Here is a 12,961-nt window from a genome sequence, read left to right as displayed (position 1 = left end):
CGGGAGGAACATTTAAATTCACAATCGCGTTGAATTCTTGATCAAGAATTCTCGCCTCCGTAGTCGGGCTCCTTTAAACAAATCCGTGATACTTTTTTGGATACGTTCGAGGATTTCTCGAGTTCAGCATAATCCTGGCTGAAAAATATTCGGATAGAAGACGGCGTTGGCCGCGAACCGAACGGGAAATTGAAGCAGAAACGTGCGGGAAATAACGAACAGACTCCAGCCGTGAGAAATTACTTTACCTTTCCAGAGTGATTTTACCTTTCGAGCAAACATTTTCCAACGCTTCCTTCTTTGCTTACCACGAATTCGTAATGTAAAACTATCCTTTCGTCGATCATCCTTGTACACTTTGGACGTGTACAGGAGACACGAGAAGTGAAACAAAAAATTAGATCCTTGGAAAACTAGCAGGGAGGATAAATAGAAGAACGATAAGATTTTCCACGACGATTCTTGGTCAATCATTTCGCGAACGAAATTGGAGTACCTGTCACGAGATAGAGGGTCCAAGAGTTGTTTGTCGAGCTGAAAGATCAAACTGTCGTTGCGTGGAAAACGATTACGAAGGATCGACGTTATTTCGTAGGGGTTCCTGCGTTCCGATAATATGATTGGGCAAATAAAAGCTTCTCTCATTCGGCCAACGATTCTACCCCGAAATTGAACGGTTAAAGATAGCGAGATAGGATCCGATAGATTTATGGCATTCATTTGGGAAACTATAGTTCTTTCTCGATATGAAAAGTTCCCGTATGAATATCTTAGAACGATAGTCATTTAATATTACTGAGATAACGTTGTAGAATATGGAGGAAAAGAAAAATTTCGAAATCTAGCATATTAGAATACTGTCGTAACGTAACAATATGATATTTTATCTCGAAACAAATAATTCGAAATACGAAAACAAGCTACATGCGCGCAACATTCTAGGATGACGCGTGAACGTCCACTTTTCCAGCCGTCATCCTCTTCACGGTTGAGTGATGGTGCTAAGTGGAACCAACAAATCGAAGGGTACAAGTCAAACAAACCTCGAGTACGAACAGTGACCACGTTCCAGCCAACGCGTTGTAATTCGTGCATCGCTTATCGACAGTGTCCGCGCGAGGGAATACACGGTCGAACACGCGTTTTATACGAGCCACGATCCGACACGGGAAGGATGAACGTTGGCAACGCGAAACCGCTGTCACATAACGGCGCCGTCATTGACCAACGTTGGGAACGTTTCATTTACTCGACAAGAGAGACGCGAAATCCCTGACGGAAGTCGTACTCGTTCGCGTTTATTATGCAACGCATCGTGACGCGGTTGTTCAGGTGCGAATCGAATTGCGGTCGAATGCTGGCCGGAAGGCGTTCGTGTGCATCGTATACCCGATTACCTGTTAATCTGTTCCACGGATACTTTGCCGCCATTTCTGTTCACCTAGGTGGTCACTTATCGTTAACGCACGGTAACGAGTACGCTGGATTTCGCTCCTTCTTTTTAATTTTCACTAATTTGTAAAAGAAAAACTTCCGCGAGTTCATCAGTCGCAAGGTGAATCTTCTTTTAGAAAACTCGCCTAAATAAATCGTGATTAAGTAGCCTCTTAAGCGACCAAGACTCCAACGCGTTAGAATTCTTTTCCCCTTTCGTACTGCAGGAAAGGGTCGCGAAATATGCAGAGGAAAGGTTATGAAAATAGAGGGAAATTTTCATCTCGACTTCCCAAACGAAGATCCTCGTCCTTAGAAACGGTAACAAAGAGAAAAAAATTCTTCTCTTTCAACCAAAGGATCCTTTAATGCTCTCGTAATTAATTACACCGTTTTTATCCGCTAATTAAAAACTTTCCGTCTTTGACCCCTCTCGATCGATTTGTATTTCTTCGAAACCTTTTCGTCGAATTGGAACACAAATTGAGTGGAATTGTCGAGAGGGAAGAAACGAAAAAATCTTAAACTCGCATCATTGTGTTTGTCCACGAGAAGATTTCATAATAATCTGGCTAGCAAAACTATACCTTCTTATGGTTTATACCTTCTGACGGGTAACTCGGTTAAGTTTGACGAAACTCCGTCGAACTTTCATCTCGGCCGGGTTTACCGAGGGAGAAAGGTAAAATGGAGGAAAAATGAGGAAAGGGATGGAAAGTGTCTCGGGAGAAGCGTGCAGCCCACGTGGTGCCACTCGAAACTCAATTTTCCCTATGCGCTCTACACCTTTCTTTCCCGAATAAACTTGCTTCTGGTTAGAAGCGTGTATGTTAGCTTCCGTGATAGCTTTTTACCTTTTCCAAAGAAAATAATATTATGGACGTATGAAGTATTAACATCGTTTACTTCGTGTACCTTAATACTCCACTTCATTTCCTTTAACCCTTGCAACCCTTTCCCTTTTTCCCTGGAACAGCCAAGGGAATAGGGTTAAAATAATGAAAGAGAATGAAGAATTTTCAAGTACTCAGCACTTTCCATAAAATTATTAACGTCCCTTATTGTTATTCGATAAATAGCAGTAGAATACTTTCGTTCGTCCTGTTTCAAGAAATTGAACGAAACAAAGGAAATAAAATCAAACGACCAAAGTATAAGAAAAAGACGAGAAAAGAAACTACTATTGCAAACAACGCGGAGTCTCGTCGAACGAATGAAAAGAGTCCGACGAGGTTTTAATTACTCTGAATGCCTCACTGTGTTCGCTCGAAGACGCCGTGACAGCTCTTCTACCTTTGTCCTTCTTCGGCTCTCCACCATTCGATAGGTTGTTTCTCTCGTTTCGATTCGTTCCTAGAGGAGAACCTAGTCTCCCTCTTTGTTCTTCAATTCCCGTTTGCCTGGATAGTTCCCCAGCAGGGGCCATGCCGTGAGAAGACAGCGGTACCTAATTCCCATTGGGAGAATCGTCGGAGACAAAGAGGCCGCCGATGATGATGTGTCTGGCGGACCATTCGACTGGATAATCTGGGTACCATTTCAGAAATGGGATCGATGAGGAACAGCGAACGAGGATTTGATGGCGGATTTCGTTTGCTGCGGGAAACTGGAGATAGGTGGAGTCTGCCTTTGACTACCCTTTTTGATCCCTTGATAATTGTGTCATAGAGGAACGAGGTTTGACAATTGTATCGCATTAGAAACACTAATTTTTCATGTCAACATCCAATGAAAATTAAGAATTTTTGCTTAGTGGTACGTTCTATCAATTTCTAGAACGTATCAAGTAGTATAAACCGTGTTTGGTCAGACGCGTACAGGTAATCGCATTTTTCGATGAACTTTCAAGAAATTTGTCTTACTAAAACTTAATCGTATTGCTGAGATATTATGAGAAGATTGAAAATGACATTTTAATCTTAAGTATATATTCTTCAAAAGAATTTTCAGGAAATTCATCTTCGAAACGATGTACCGAAACAAATACCACGAAATAACGATAGCAACCGGGTTGTGCACAACTCCCAAAGCGTTAAATATTTATTGACTTATCTCAACTTTCCGCATACTCATTGCTGAGAAAGTCACCACGAAGATAAATCGCTCCTTAGCGATATACCGATCGATGTACTTTACTGCTATCATAAATAACATTTCCTAGTAATCGTAAACACTGAAAAATGTATAATTCCTAATTTCTTAATAAAGTGGAAATTCTATTTCTAGCATCAAATTAATTTATTCACGAGACTTCAACCTATTGTCATTCCATATGATCCCATCCATGATTACCAAAAAACCTCCTTAAGGAAAGAAGTTCCTTTCATTTTCTAGATTCTTTCAAAATTAACATATTTCTATCTTTTCGTTCCATTGTATTCATTATGGATATTATTACTATTCTAAATTTCCTCAAATTACTTCCCTCAAACTACAAAATGTTATTTCATCAAGATCATTACGCTCGTTACCGACGTTTCGGTGTTACACGCGGAAACGATCTTAAACGTTTCCGAGTAAAAAAGATTAAGGGTAAAAAAGGTAACCCGCAATGTCATTGGACAGGATAGACGGTCGAGAAGGTTTTATCGGTTCTGTTCGTCAAGCACCTGTCAGTCGCTCAAACACGGTCGTAATTACGAGCACGCCTCATCGACGGTTCTCGTTCTGAAACAGATCTTGTCTCCTCTTTCTTTTTTTCCTTCTCTCACCGCTTCTTCCTGTCCGTTCTAGTCGATTGAAAGACTCGAAATGCTCATCGAGTACGCTTTCGAACTACTCGCGTCGACTGTGTTCTCGAACGCGACCTTTATTTTCGTCGTGAGACAAGTGCTTCTAAATTCTTCCAATATTTCATTACGTTTCACTTTGAAATTTACCGTTCATTACCCGCTCGTCTCTTGTTCGATCGCTTTTCTATCGTAGAATTTTATCGGATGGGGTTTTCTTCGTGCTCGCTCGCTTCTCGATGAACATCCACTTTAACTTTCAAGTGTCATGCGTTGAGTTGTACCACTTCCTGGATACTTTTGCTACTGCACCCTCTTTTATCCTGCAATTCTCTTTACGATAGACTTTCAAAACTTGTTTGTACGAGGTGAACGTAAAAGTATATAGAGAAACTTTTCAGTTCTTTCCGACGTTTGTATATATTTTTCCAGAGAAATAATCTGATAATCTATAATTAAATTGAAAGACTAAGTTAATCACAGTTAGTAATTCAATATCCTCCTACCATTTTTCATTCCATCCCTCTTCCCCATCTCATAATCTGATTCTTCTTCAATCATAATCTTTCCAATTAAATTTCATCTGATTGAAATATTCTCTTACGCGATACATTTATCTACAGCATCGTTAACAAATATTAGTTATAAATAATTGAAACAAAGGAGAAAAATCTGCGGATCGTTCGCCAGTAATATATCAATTTCCGGGAATGGAATCGCGGAAAGCTGTCGTTGCAGTTTAACACAATTACAGTCGGGTTATAAATGTCAAACGGCATAAAGCGTTCCTTTTTCGGCTGCATACGGTACCGATACTTCTGTGCATATGCGTTTCGAGTCGAAACCACGGCAAAAGGATTTTCGATAATAGCCGAATTTATGGTGGAACCAGAAGACCCCGCTTACGGGTAGAGCTTTTAACGCAGGCTCGAAGTTCGCCGGCCGTTCGACGATTTACGAGCTCGAAAGAAGAACGATTTTGTCAATTGCAACCGCGAAAAATCCGTAAACGACGTGAAAATATATCTTACAGCCTGTAATGTAAATACATTTTAGAAAAAGTTTTCTAAGAATTTCCAAATTTTCCTCTCCGTCGATCCTCTCGCGAACACGAAACGAAATACGTTGCTGACGAATGCGCCGGTTAAAATTTCGATCGAGGTCGCCGGATAGCCGGAAGTGGTCCGTGTCACCGTAATATCCGGCTAAACTTCATGAAACGCTTAATAATTTGCAGGTATCGCGTCGCGCGAGAAACAGAGCGAAAAGTTTCTGGCGGGTAATGCATAGCGAGCGAACAAGAAACCGCAGAAAAGTTCTCGTTCGACGATTGCCCTGGAGAACGATTTTTATCCCGCGTCCAACTGGCGGATCCTAGAGCTGTTCGCTCTCGAAGCGCATAAATTATCAACAGTTTCGTACGTATAATCTGTTTACAGGCCGGCTCGCTTTCCACCGTAACGACCGATATTTTTCAAACGTCTCCGACCGATCCTTTGTCCCCTGTCCACCTCGTTTTTTTCTTCTCGATCAAACGAATACTGGACGAAACCGAGTTTCTGGAATAAAGCATCGTTCCTGGAACAAGGATTAAAGTAATCCGTCAATGTTCCACGAAAAAGAAATTGTTTACATCAATTGTTTATCGTCCAGAACGATTGTAAATAACGCGTCGACTTCATCTTGCGCGACTACCCCTTTCTTTCGCTACGTTTAACCAACATAGAACTCCCACGAGCATCGATTTAATACTTTGATACAGCAGCAACGTGCTCTTGTATGAAAGGTTTCGCTCCGTGAAAAATGTCGAGAACGAGAAAGAACGTTAAGCGGTGTATCAAGAGTCTCCACCCTCCTCGTACGAGGTCTGAAACGGAGGGTGCAATTTAAACCGAGGGTGGCTCCTCAGCCACAGATTTGACAAAGTGACGGAGCCGCACGGGCCCACGAGTGCTGGAACGTCCGTTTCCTCTGGCACTCTAATTATCGTCTCGATTAACTAGGAAATTAATCGATGGTATCGCTGCGTAACGATACACGGTAATCGAGCATCATCAAATATTTACCGCCCCTTCGTCGCGAGAGCAAATTTCGCTTAAACTTCTCCCGAGATTTCTGAAACACTCTCAGGTGAAAATGTTAATTTATCATTATACTGATTTCGACGAGGTGCGAAAGAACTTTGAGACGAGGGTCTTAGGTAGATCGCGCGGCCCGCAGCAGATCATGAACGATTATTATCGATCACCATCGAGTCGACCTGGTGAGTATAGATTAGTTTGAAACTCGAATCAATTATACGCACGACGAGGAGGCGGCCTGGTCGGCCAGCCAAGCTCGGTACGCCAAATCTAATTAGTAATGCCGATTTAGCAAACCCTAATTGCGCGCCAACATATCACCCGCAATTTATGCGACGGCCGTGTTATGAATCACTCTATGAGTATTGTGTTTTCCTAGCAGTTTCTCCTCTCTCGTTCTGTGTTACCCCTTTTTCGAACCGTACACCCTCTTTCGCGCCGATTTCCTATCAATTTCCATACTTATCGCGCGATCATGACCGTGAAGATGCAACGCTCATCCAAACCCTGTGGCATGATTAATAACGTCGAATTCTATCTCTGGATTTGGTGAACCTTTGGATAAGATGGTTTTTAGCAAATTTAAAAAATCTTGAGAAAAGGGCTAAAACATCTAGACTTTCTGTTTTTTTTTGCCACTTCTGATCGGGGTTGGCTTTAGAGCGATTCTCGCTCTACTTGTACCTAGTTCGAAGGGGAAGCAGTTAATATGATAGCGTGATCGGACACTCTTCTCTGCAAATTTCAGTAGTATTATCTCTACACGTCCGCGTGACGGGTAAATTAGTGGATAAAATCGAATGGAGATCAATCTATCGATGATCTGTCGTAGTGTCAGTCTATGAACTCTACGAAATCAATGGAACGCTGATTTTCCAGCCGTTTTGTTCGTGGTTATAAAACTCATTAACGACATATCGGAAACGACATTACCCGCTCGAATTTGTGGCCGATAATGTGGTCTGTTCGCTTGTCTCGTTATTTTACCCTCGATACGCTGTTTGATCGGAAAAATTTGGAATTCGATCATTTATTGCATTTATTTGTAAATTGTACCAACAGAAAATAGAAGAGAAAAATACAATGAAAAAGTCAAAATTAAAAAACAACTCTGTTAATCTGTTATTATCTCAATTAACTGATTGACTTTTATGATCATCGACAACAGAATCAGCTAACTCGTGACAAATTTAAATCGACCATCATAGTAGCTCCATTTTTCGCTTTATTAACTATCGCTGTTCGTTTAATTAAGGAAAATGATTAATCGATCGGGAGTATTCGACGTGTAACCCGTGAAAAGTTGAAATTTCACCTGTTATCGTGTATAATCGAATCTGCGTTGGAACGTATCGATTTGTCGCTTTATTGGTCATCGTTTACCGAGGACTCGTTCGACCGGCAAGGGGGAAAAAAACCGAAAATTAATCATCACCGCAATTCCGCTTTCGGTTTATTAGTTTCCTTTCATTAGCCGTACCAGGGAAAAATGATTAATTGTTGCAGAGCTTCGATAGCTAATTAATCGGAAGTTTCAATCTATCGATGTACCTCATAGTTACACGTGATATCATTAAGCTTCATGTCATCGACTTGTCATTACCAACCATATCCTTCTCATTTTTCTTGGCTTTTTTAAATTTCATTTATGTTCCCTGTCATCGCATAAAAATCGTGAATTATCTTGTGGGTGGATGAATAATTCGATCAGCGTCGCAAAGAAAAGTAATCAAAGTAACGACAGAAGTTAACGATTCGATTAAGTCCGATGTAACGATTAAAACTGCACCAGGCTAGTTGATTAAATCGCGAGCAGAGCGAAGTGTACATCCACTAATTGCAAAGACGACTCTTCCACCCTCCATATCGTAATTAGTTTGTCGAAGTATCGATAATGTAATTCCAGCTTTTAAAATCGCGATCGTTACGTGGGTAAAAGCGAGCAAGAAAGAAACTTACAACCCTCCTCGTTTCGTCTTATTTCAAAAATAGTAATAGGAGAACTCGGTTGGGGATAATTTAATTAACTGATTAATTTCATGAAACTTTCAAGAAAAATATTTTACGCGTTTGCTGTATCAAAGACGTTCCCCAGGGTGATTCGATCACTTTGATGTGCAACGACCCGACGGAGTATTTGAAATTTATGATGTTAGCTCCAGGGATCGTTTGACCAATAATAAGCACCGAGTGATTTGATCAGGCGGTCGAACCACGCCTCAAAGCGTCCTCAATGAATATATTTATCGAGTAAATTGCGCGTGAGTAGTCGTTTCCTATTAATACCAGCAATTTCATTGCTAATGATGCATCTTAAATGTTATCTAATTATTAATCCGCGATTAATGACGCTAAGATGGCCACAGTAGTATAAGATCGAGATCAGCCGCGCGCAAGTAGTATAAGTAAACGCGTGGTCAGACAAGTGGCACTGCACTACAACTGCAAATATTGCGGTGCAATTTTTATTCCTAACGACAAACGTTCGTTAAAACCCTTCAAATTCACGTGGCAGGGATGAAATTTTTTACTGTAAACAACGATAACATTCGTAGTTACGACACCGCGTGCCACAAAATAAAAGTTACCATTTTTATGTTGGCATGCAAGTAATGAACCCTGTGACGATCCATAAACCAAGCGTTTCGTTACGTTTTATTAATACTTTTTCATTTCGCGGCGATCGTATCTTGTTTTATGTTACCTCCACACAGGGATAATACTTTATTTAACAATGCTAGAAGGGTTTAGGGTTGAGAGGTTCGTTTTAAACAACGAAAAAGTGGTATTTTGATTGACAGAGATTTATAGAAAAATTAAATATAAATAATTAAATTATGTTCTTTTTACTATTCGTAGTGTCCACGGTATAGAATACTAATCTCGTTGTTCCTTTTGAAACTACGAACAGATTCTGAGGCTCAATCCTTCAAAGCGAACCGGTTTTTCCATTAATTGGAAACCGTTTCCGGTACTCTCTTTTGAGAGGATCGTACGTTAATCTATCAATTATTCCTTTGACAATCTCACATGCAAACATTGATGAGAACTTGAGAAACAATCAGATCAACCTTCTTATGTATACGATTGATCCTCTCGAAAAGGAGAAATCATTTCGCCGTTTCCATTTACTTTGCCTTTTCGATTAAACTTCTCGATCCGGTTACACCTTGATTCATCGTCTACATTTTCCGAAGGAAATTAAAAGCTTCCTAGGTGATTGTTACGCGAGGGATGTAATATACGTTCAGAAACGTCGGAGGATTATGAGGGGTTTTAAACGTTAGCAAGATCAGGCGGCTCTTTTCTGACCCGATAGGAACTTAGCTTATAAACTGCGACGTGATTAACTCAATCAACGAGGCCGAAGTTGGCTACGGAAAGTTGCGGATGGAAAACGAGAAACACTGGTAACTTCTTGGGGTTTTAATCCCCTTCAACTGTTTTCACGACCGACGGAGAATCTCACGAGTTTCGTTATCAATTGTGATAACTTCGAAATACTTGGAATTTTCAACTGTAATTTTCGCAATTACAATTTAAATAATTACACTGTTGATGGGTTAATAGAAGAGCTTTGGAAGATCAGCTCTTTTCTCGATCATACTTGAGACGAAAACAAAAGCCAGCATTTTTTTCTATCTATTTCTGAATTCAAACATAGAATGGAACTGAACTTTCGCCTGCAGATTCTTCGTGTAAAACTTCTGCAGCACCGTCGGGCCGTAAAACTTCTGTAAATCGTCTACCTTCAAATGCAACGAGGCTTCTTTTACGGTCAACGGTAGACAATTCCACGGCGACCATTCCTCACCCTTACGAAATCTCACCAATCTCAACTGATCCAAACGATCATCTCCCGAAATCGCCGATCTCCCCTGCCATATATCGTTCACTAAACGATAAATCAGCTTCTCGTCAACTACGAACGCCAGACTGGTGTAACATTTCATTCTACCCTCCCTACGTCTTAAATCACGAAGCAACATTTCATATTGCCCATAAATAATTCGAGGACCCTTTTGAATCTTCAGATACAAACAATAATTGCAGCAAGAAGAATAACGCTGTTTTTCTCTTGGAAATTTTTCCATTGGCAACAATCTGTTGCAACTTTTGCAAATTATTTGATGACCTAACGAACTACCCCTGATACTTTTATTCCTAAACTCATTAATTAATGAATTTCTAGCTAATTCGAAGAAAGCAAGTCTCAAACGACCTCTCAACCAGTTCAATTTACTCGGATCAACCTTAAGGGTCAGAAGAGTAATTTCCTGATCTATCAAACGTAGTAATTCATCAGAAGTTCTGCAAGTATGAGGGTCGATGTCGTTTCTGAGCCGAGACAACGTCTTTATACGTTCTTCGATCGAAATATCTTCGTTGGACAACTCGTCGAAGGTGTTCCTGAAATAACGAGCACGTTGCACTGCAGGAGTGTCCACCAGGATCGTTTGGCCGCGGTTGTTCTTCCAGAGGACAGGCTTCGACAACTCGTCCAGGAACTTCCTGCACGTTCTCCTCTTCCTGTTCTGTTTAACCGTCGTTTTCATCGCGTCTATCGCTCGCAACAGTTCCACCTCCTTCGACAGGATTAGACCGGACACGGCGATCCTGGAAGGTTCGAACAGCTGTTCGCTTACCCTCTTCGTTTCCTGGATTCGCCAGCGGTCAAGCAGATTGTACAGCAACTCAAAGTCCGTCCTCGTTCTCGGCCACGTGCGGTTTAGTATCACGAAATCCTGGCTACGATAGAAACTCGGTTTCGTATGTACTCGATCCTCGTCCGTGTTCTTGGCGCGTACCGGAAGTAACGCGGTTTGCCCGCCGCGGTGATCTCTGTAAGCAACGTTGAACGGACGTTTGAACGATTTTCTTCGCTGGCGGATTTATGGTACGAAGTTGGGGTTGATTTTAGACAGACAAACAGACTTTGAGAATTCTTTCTTATAAAAAGTTTTTACCCCCTCGACGGTGAGGACTTAGAAAATTTCTTGAATATTTCCGAGATGCCGAGGGTTAACTCGCGCCGTGTTTTTCTGAAATAAAAAACTTCCTTTCATTAAGAGTATAAGAATTAAACATTTATACCCCGGCTCTCGGCGAAAACTTGGACCGTCGAAGAAGGGAACATCGTTCCACCAACTTCTACCAGTTTACTCGAACTTGCATCGTTCGTTGTTTCACCTGTAAAACCTCTGTATCTTTACGACGCTCTTCAGGATCTTCTCGTCGCCAGGATCCTGGCAGGATTCCTTGGATCTCTGTGAATGACCTCTAGCTTCTAAGAGCCTGTCTCGAACATCGGGATAAAAATTCACCTGCAGCCCCACATCGCGTTGCATGTCTGTAAATTTGTCGACCTGAAACTCAGTTTGCACTCTTTCCTCCTTGGTATCCCGGCCGTGCCTCCCGGTTTGCGTACAGGCATTGTAATAAATAATCCCGGTAACTTTGCTTCTCCAACTACCCAGAAATGGTCTCGTCGATCGTTTCTCCGTTCGTACGGTCAGCGCCATGGTGATGAGAGAATCAGGACTCTAGCACCTAAAAAAAAAGAGAATCGTCAGCTTTGGAAGGACAACTGCTGTGCTGAAAACTCGTCCAGGATAATGGCAGTAGTAAAGGAAATTACTGTGATACGGTTTAAAGGATTCGCCCGGAAGACCTGCGCCATTCGTCGTTTTACAATTCCAAAGAACACTTGGGACAGCGAGGAAACGCCGGGTCGAAATTGGCCTCTGTTTAAGATCAAGATAACTGTCTCCAGGAAATCGACAGGAATACATTTTCTTCATTTTCAACTAGTTTTTCTTCAAAGCTACGACGCGAAACTCAACACCTGCATTTATTATCCTGTTATCTAGTTTCAATGTTAATCCGAAAATCAACTTCAACTATTCCATCCTGGGTATCACTGGAGTTTACACGAGATCCATAATTTAGTGTGCTAGGTAAACGTGACTGTAAATCGTAGTTACAAGTGCATCGCAAACCAACGGTCACGTGGTGCTGGGTAAATAAAGCTCGCTGACACGAGGATCCACGTGGTGCATTGTAAACACAACCACGTGCCATTAGCAGACGTGTAGCGTAATGTAAATGCAGTCGCGTGACATTAGAAATCACGTAATGCAAACGTGGCATCGCGAGGCTTGCAGTCTCGTAAAGCATCAAGAACAGAGACCTGTGCATTGCTGAAGACACCAACGTTATGTTTCGATTACCGTTCTGTTGCTATTGAAATTAAATTTTTATTTCCTACTTACTTTACAGTTTTCCCCTTTCCATAGGGGTGGCGTATTCTAGGGACAAGCGGTCCTTTTCACATTTCGTTTCACATTTTGCCATACTTTTAGCATTCATCCCTTTTAGTCGCCTCCTACGACAGGCAGGGGATACCGTGGCTGTATTCTAAACCCCCCAGCCACAGGGGGCAATTTTTATTTCTTTCATTACGGAAATATGGATTATTCCGATGCATTTTGTACGCATAACGTCTATTACATTCATTTTTGGCTTGTTTCACGACCGGGGACATAAATCAAACGACGCTAATCATCGAAAATAAGGCGAACGCGTGCTTTGCTCGTCGGTAATTAAGGAAACCGCGTAAATATTAACGCGTCAATCATCGAGGCATCCACGTTGCACCATAAATTCAGCTATAAACGTAACATATCGGTGATAGGTCAGTGAGGCATAAATTTCGTC

General features: G+C 41.4%; 1 protein-coding gene across 3 annotated transcripts; it reads right to left on the bottom strand.

Moving 5' to 3' along the window:
- Positions 1–7,378: 7,378 nt before the first annotated feature.
- On the bottom strand, positions 7,379–12,664 carry LOC114872577 (IQ and ubiquitin-like domain-containing protein). Of its 3 annotated transcripts, XM_029179901.2 has the most exons (5): positions 12,517–12,664; positions 11,883–12,444; positions 11,435–11,794; positions 10,891–11,086; positions 7,379–10,779 (listed from the first exon to the last, which is right to left on the bottom strand). In XM_029179901.2, exons 3-5 carry the CDS (start codon positions 11,764–11,766, stop codon positions 9,883–9,885), a joined length of 1,425 nt encoding a protein of 474 aa, XP_029035734.2. In that variant the 5' UTR covers positions 11,767–11,794; positions 11,883–12,444; positions 12,517–12,664; the 3' UTR covers positions 7,379–9,882. The 3 variants fall into 3 exon arrangements, with proteins under 3 accessions (XP_029035734.2, XP_029035732.2, XP_029035733.2); XM_029179899.2 differs by having other exon boundaries at positions 7,379–11,086; XM_029179900.2 differs by lacking the exon at positions 11,883–12,444 and having other exon boundaries at positions 7,379–11,086.
- Positions 12,665–12,961: the final 297 nt, after the last annotated feature.

This window comes from Osmia bicornis, chromosome 13 (genome assembly GCF_907164935.1).
Source record: "Osmia bicornis bicornis chromosome 13, iOsmBic2.1, whole genome shotgun sequence".
NCBI lineage: Eukaryota > Metazoa > Arthropoda > Insecta > Hymenoptera > Megachilidae > Osmia > Osmia bicornis.
Note: the sequence above shows the minus strand (reverse complement) of the source record. Positions and strands in the feature narration are given on the sequence as shown.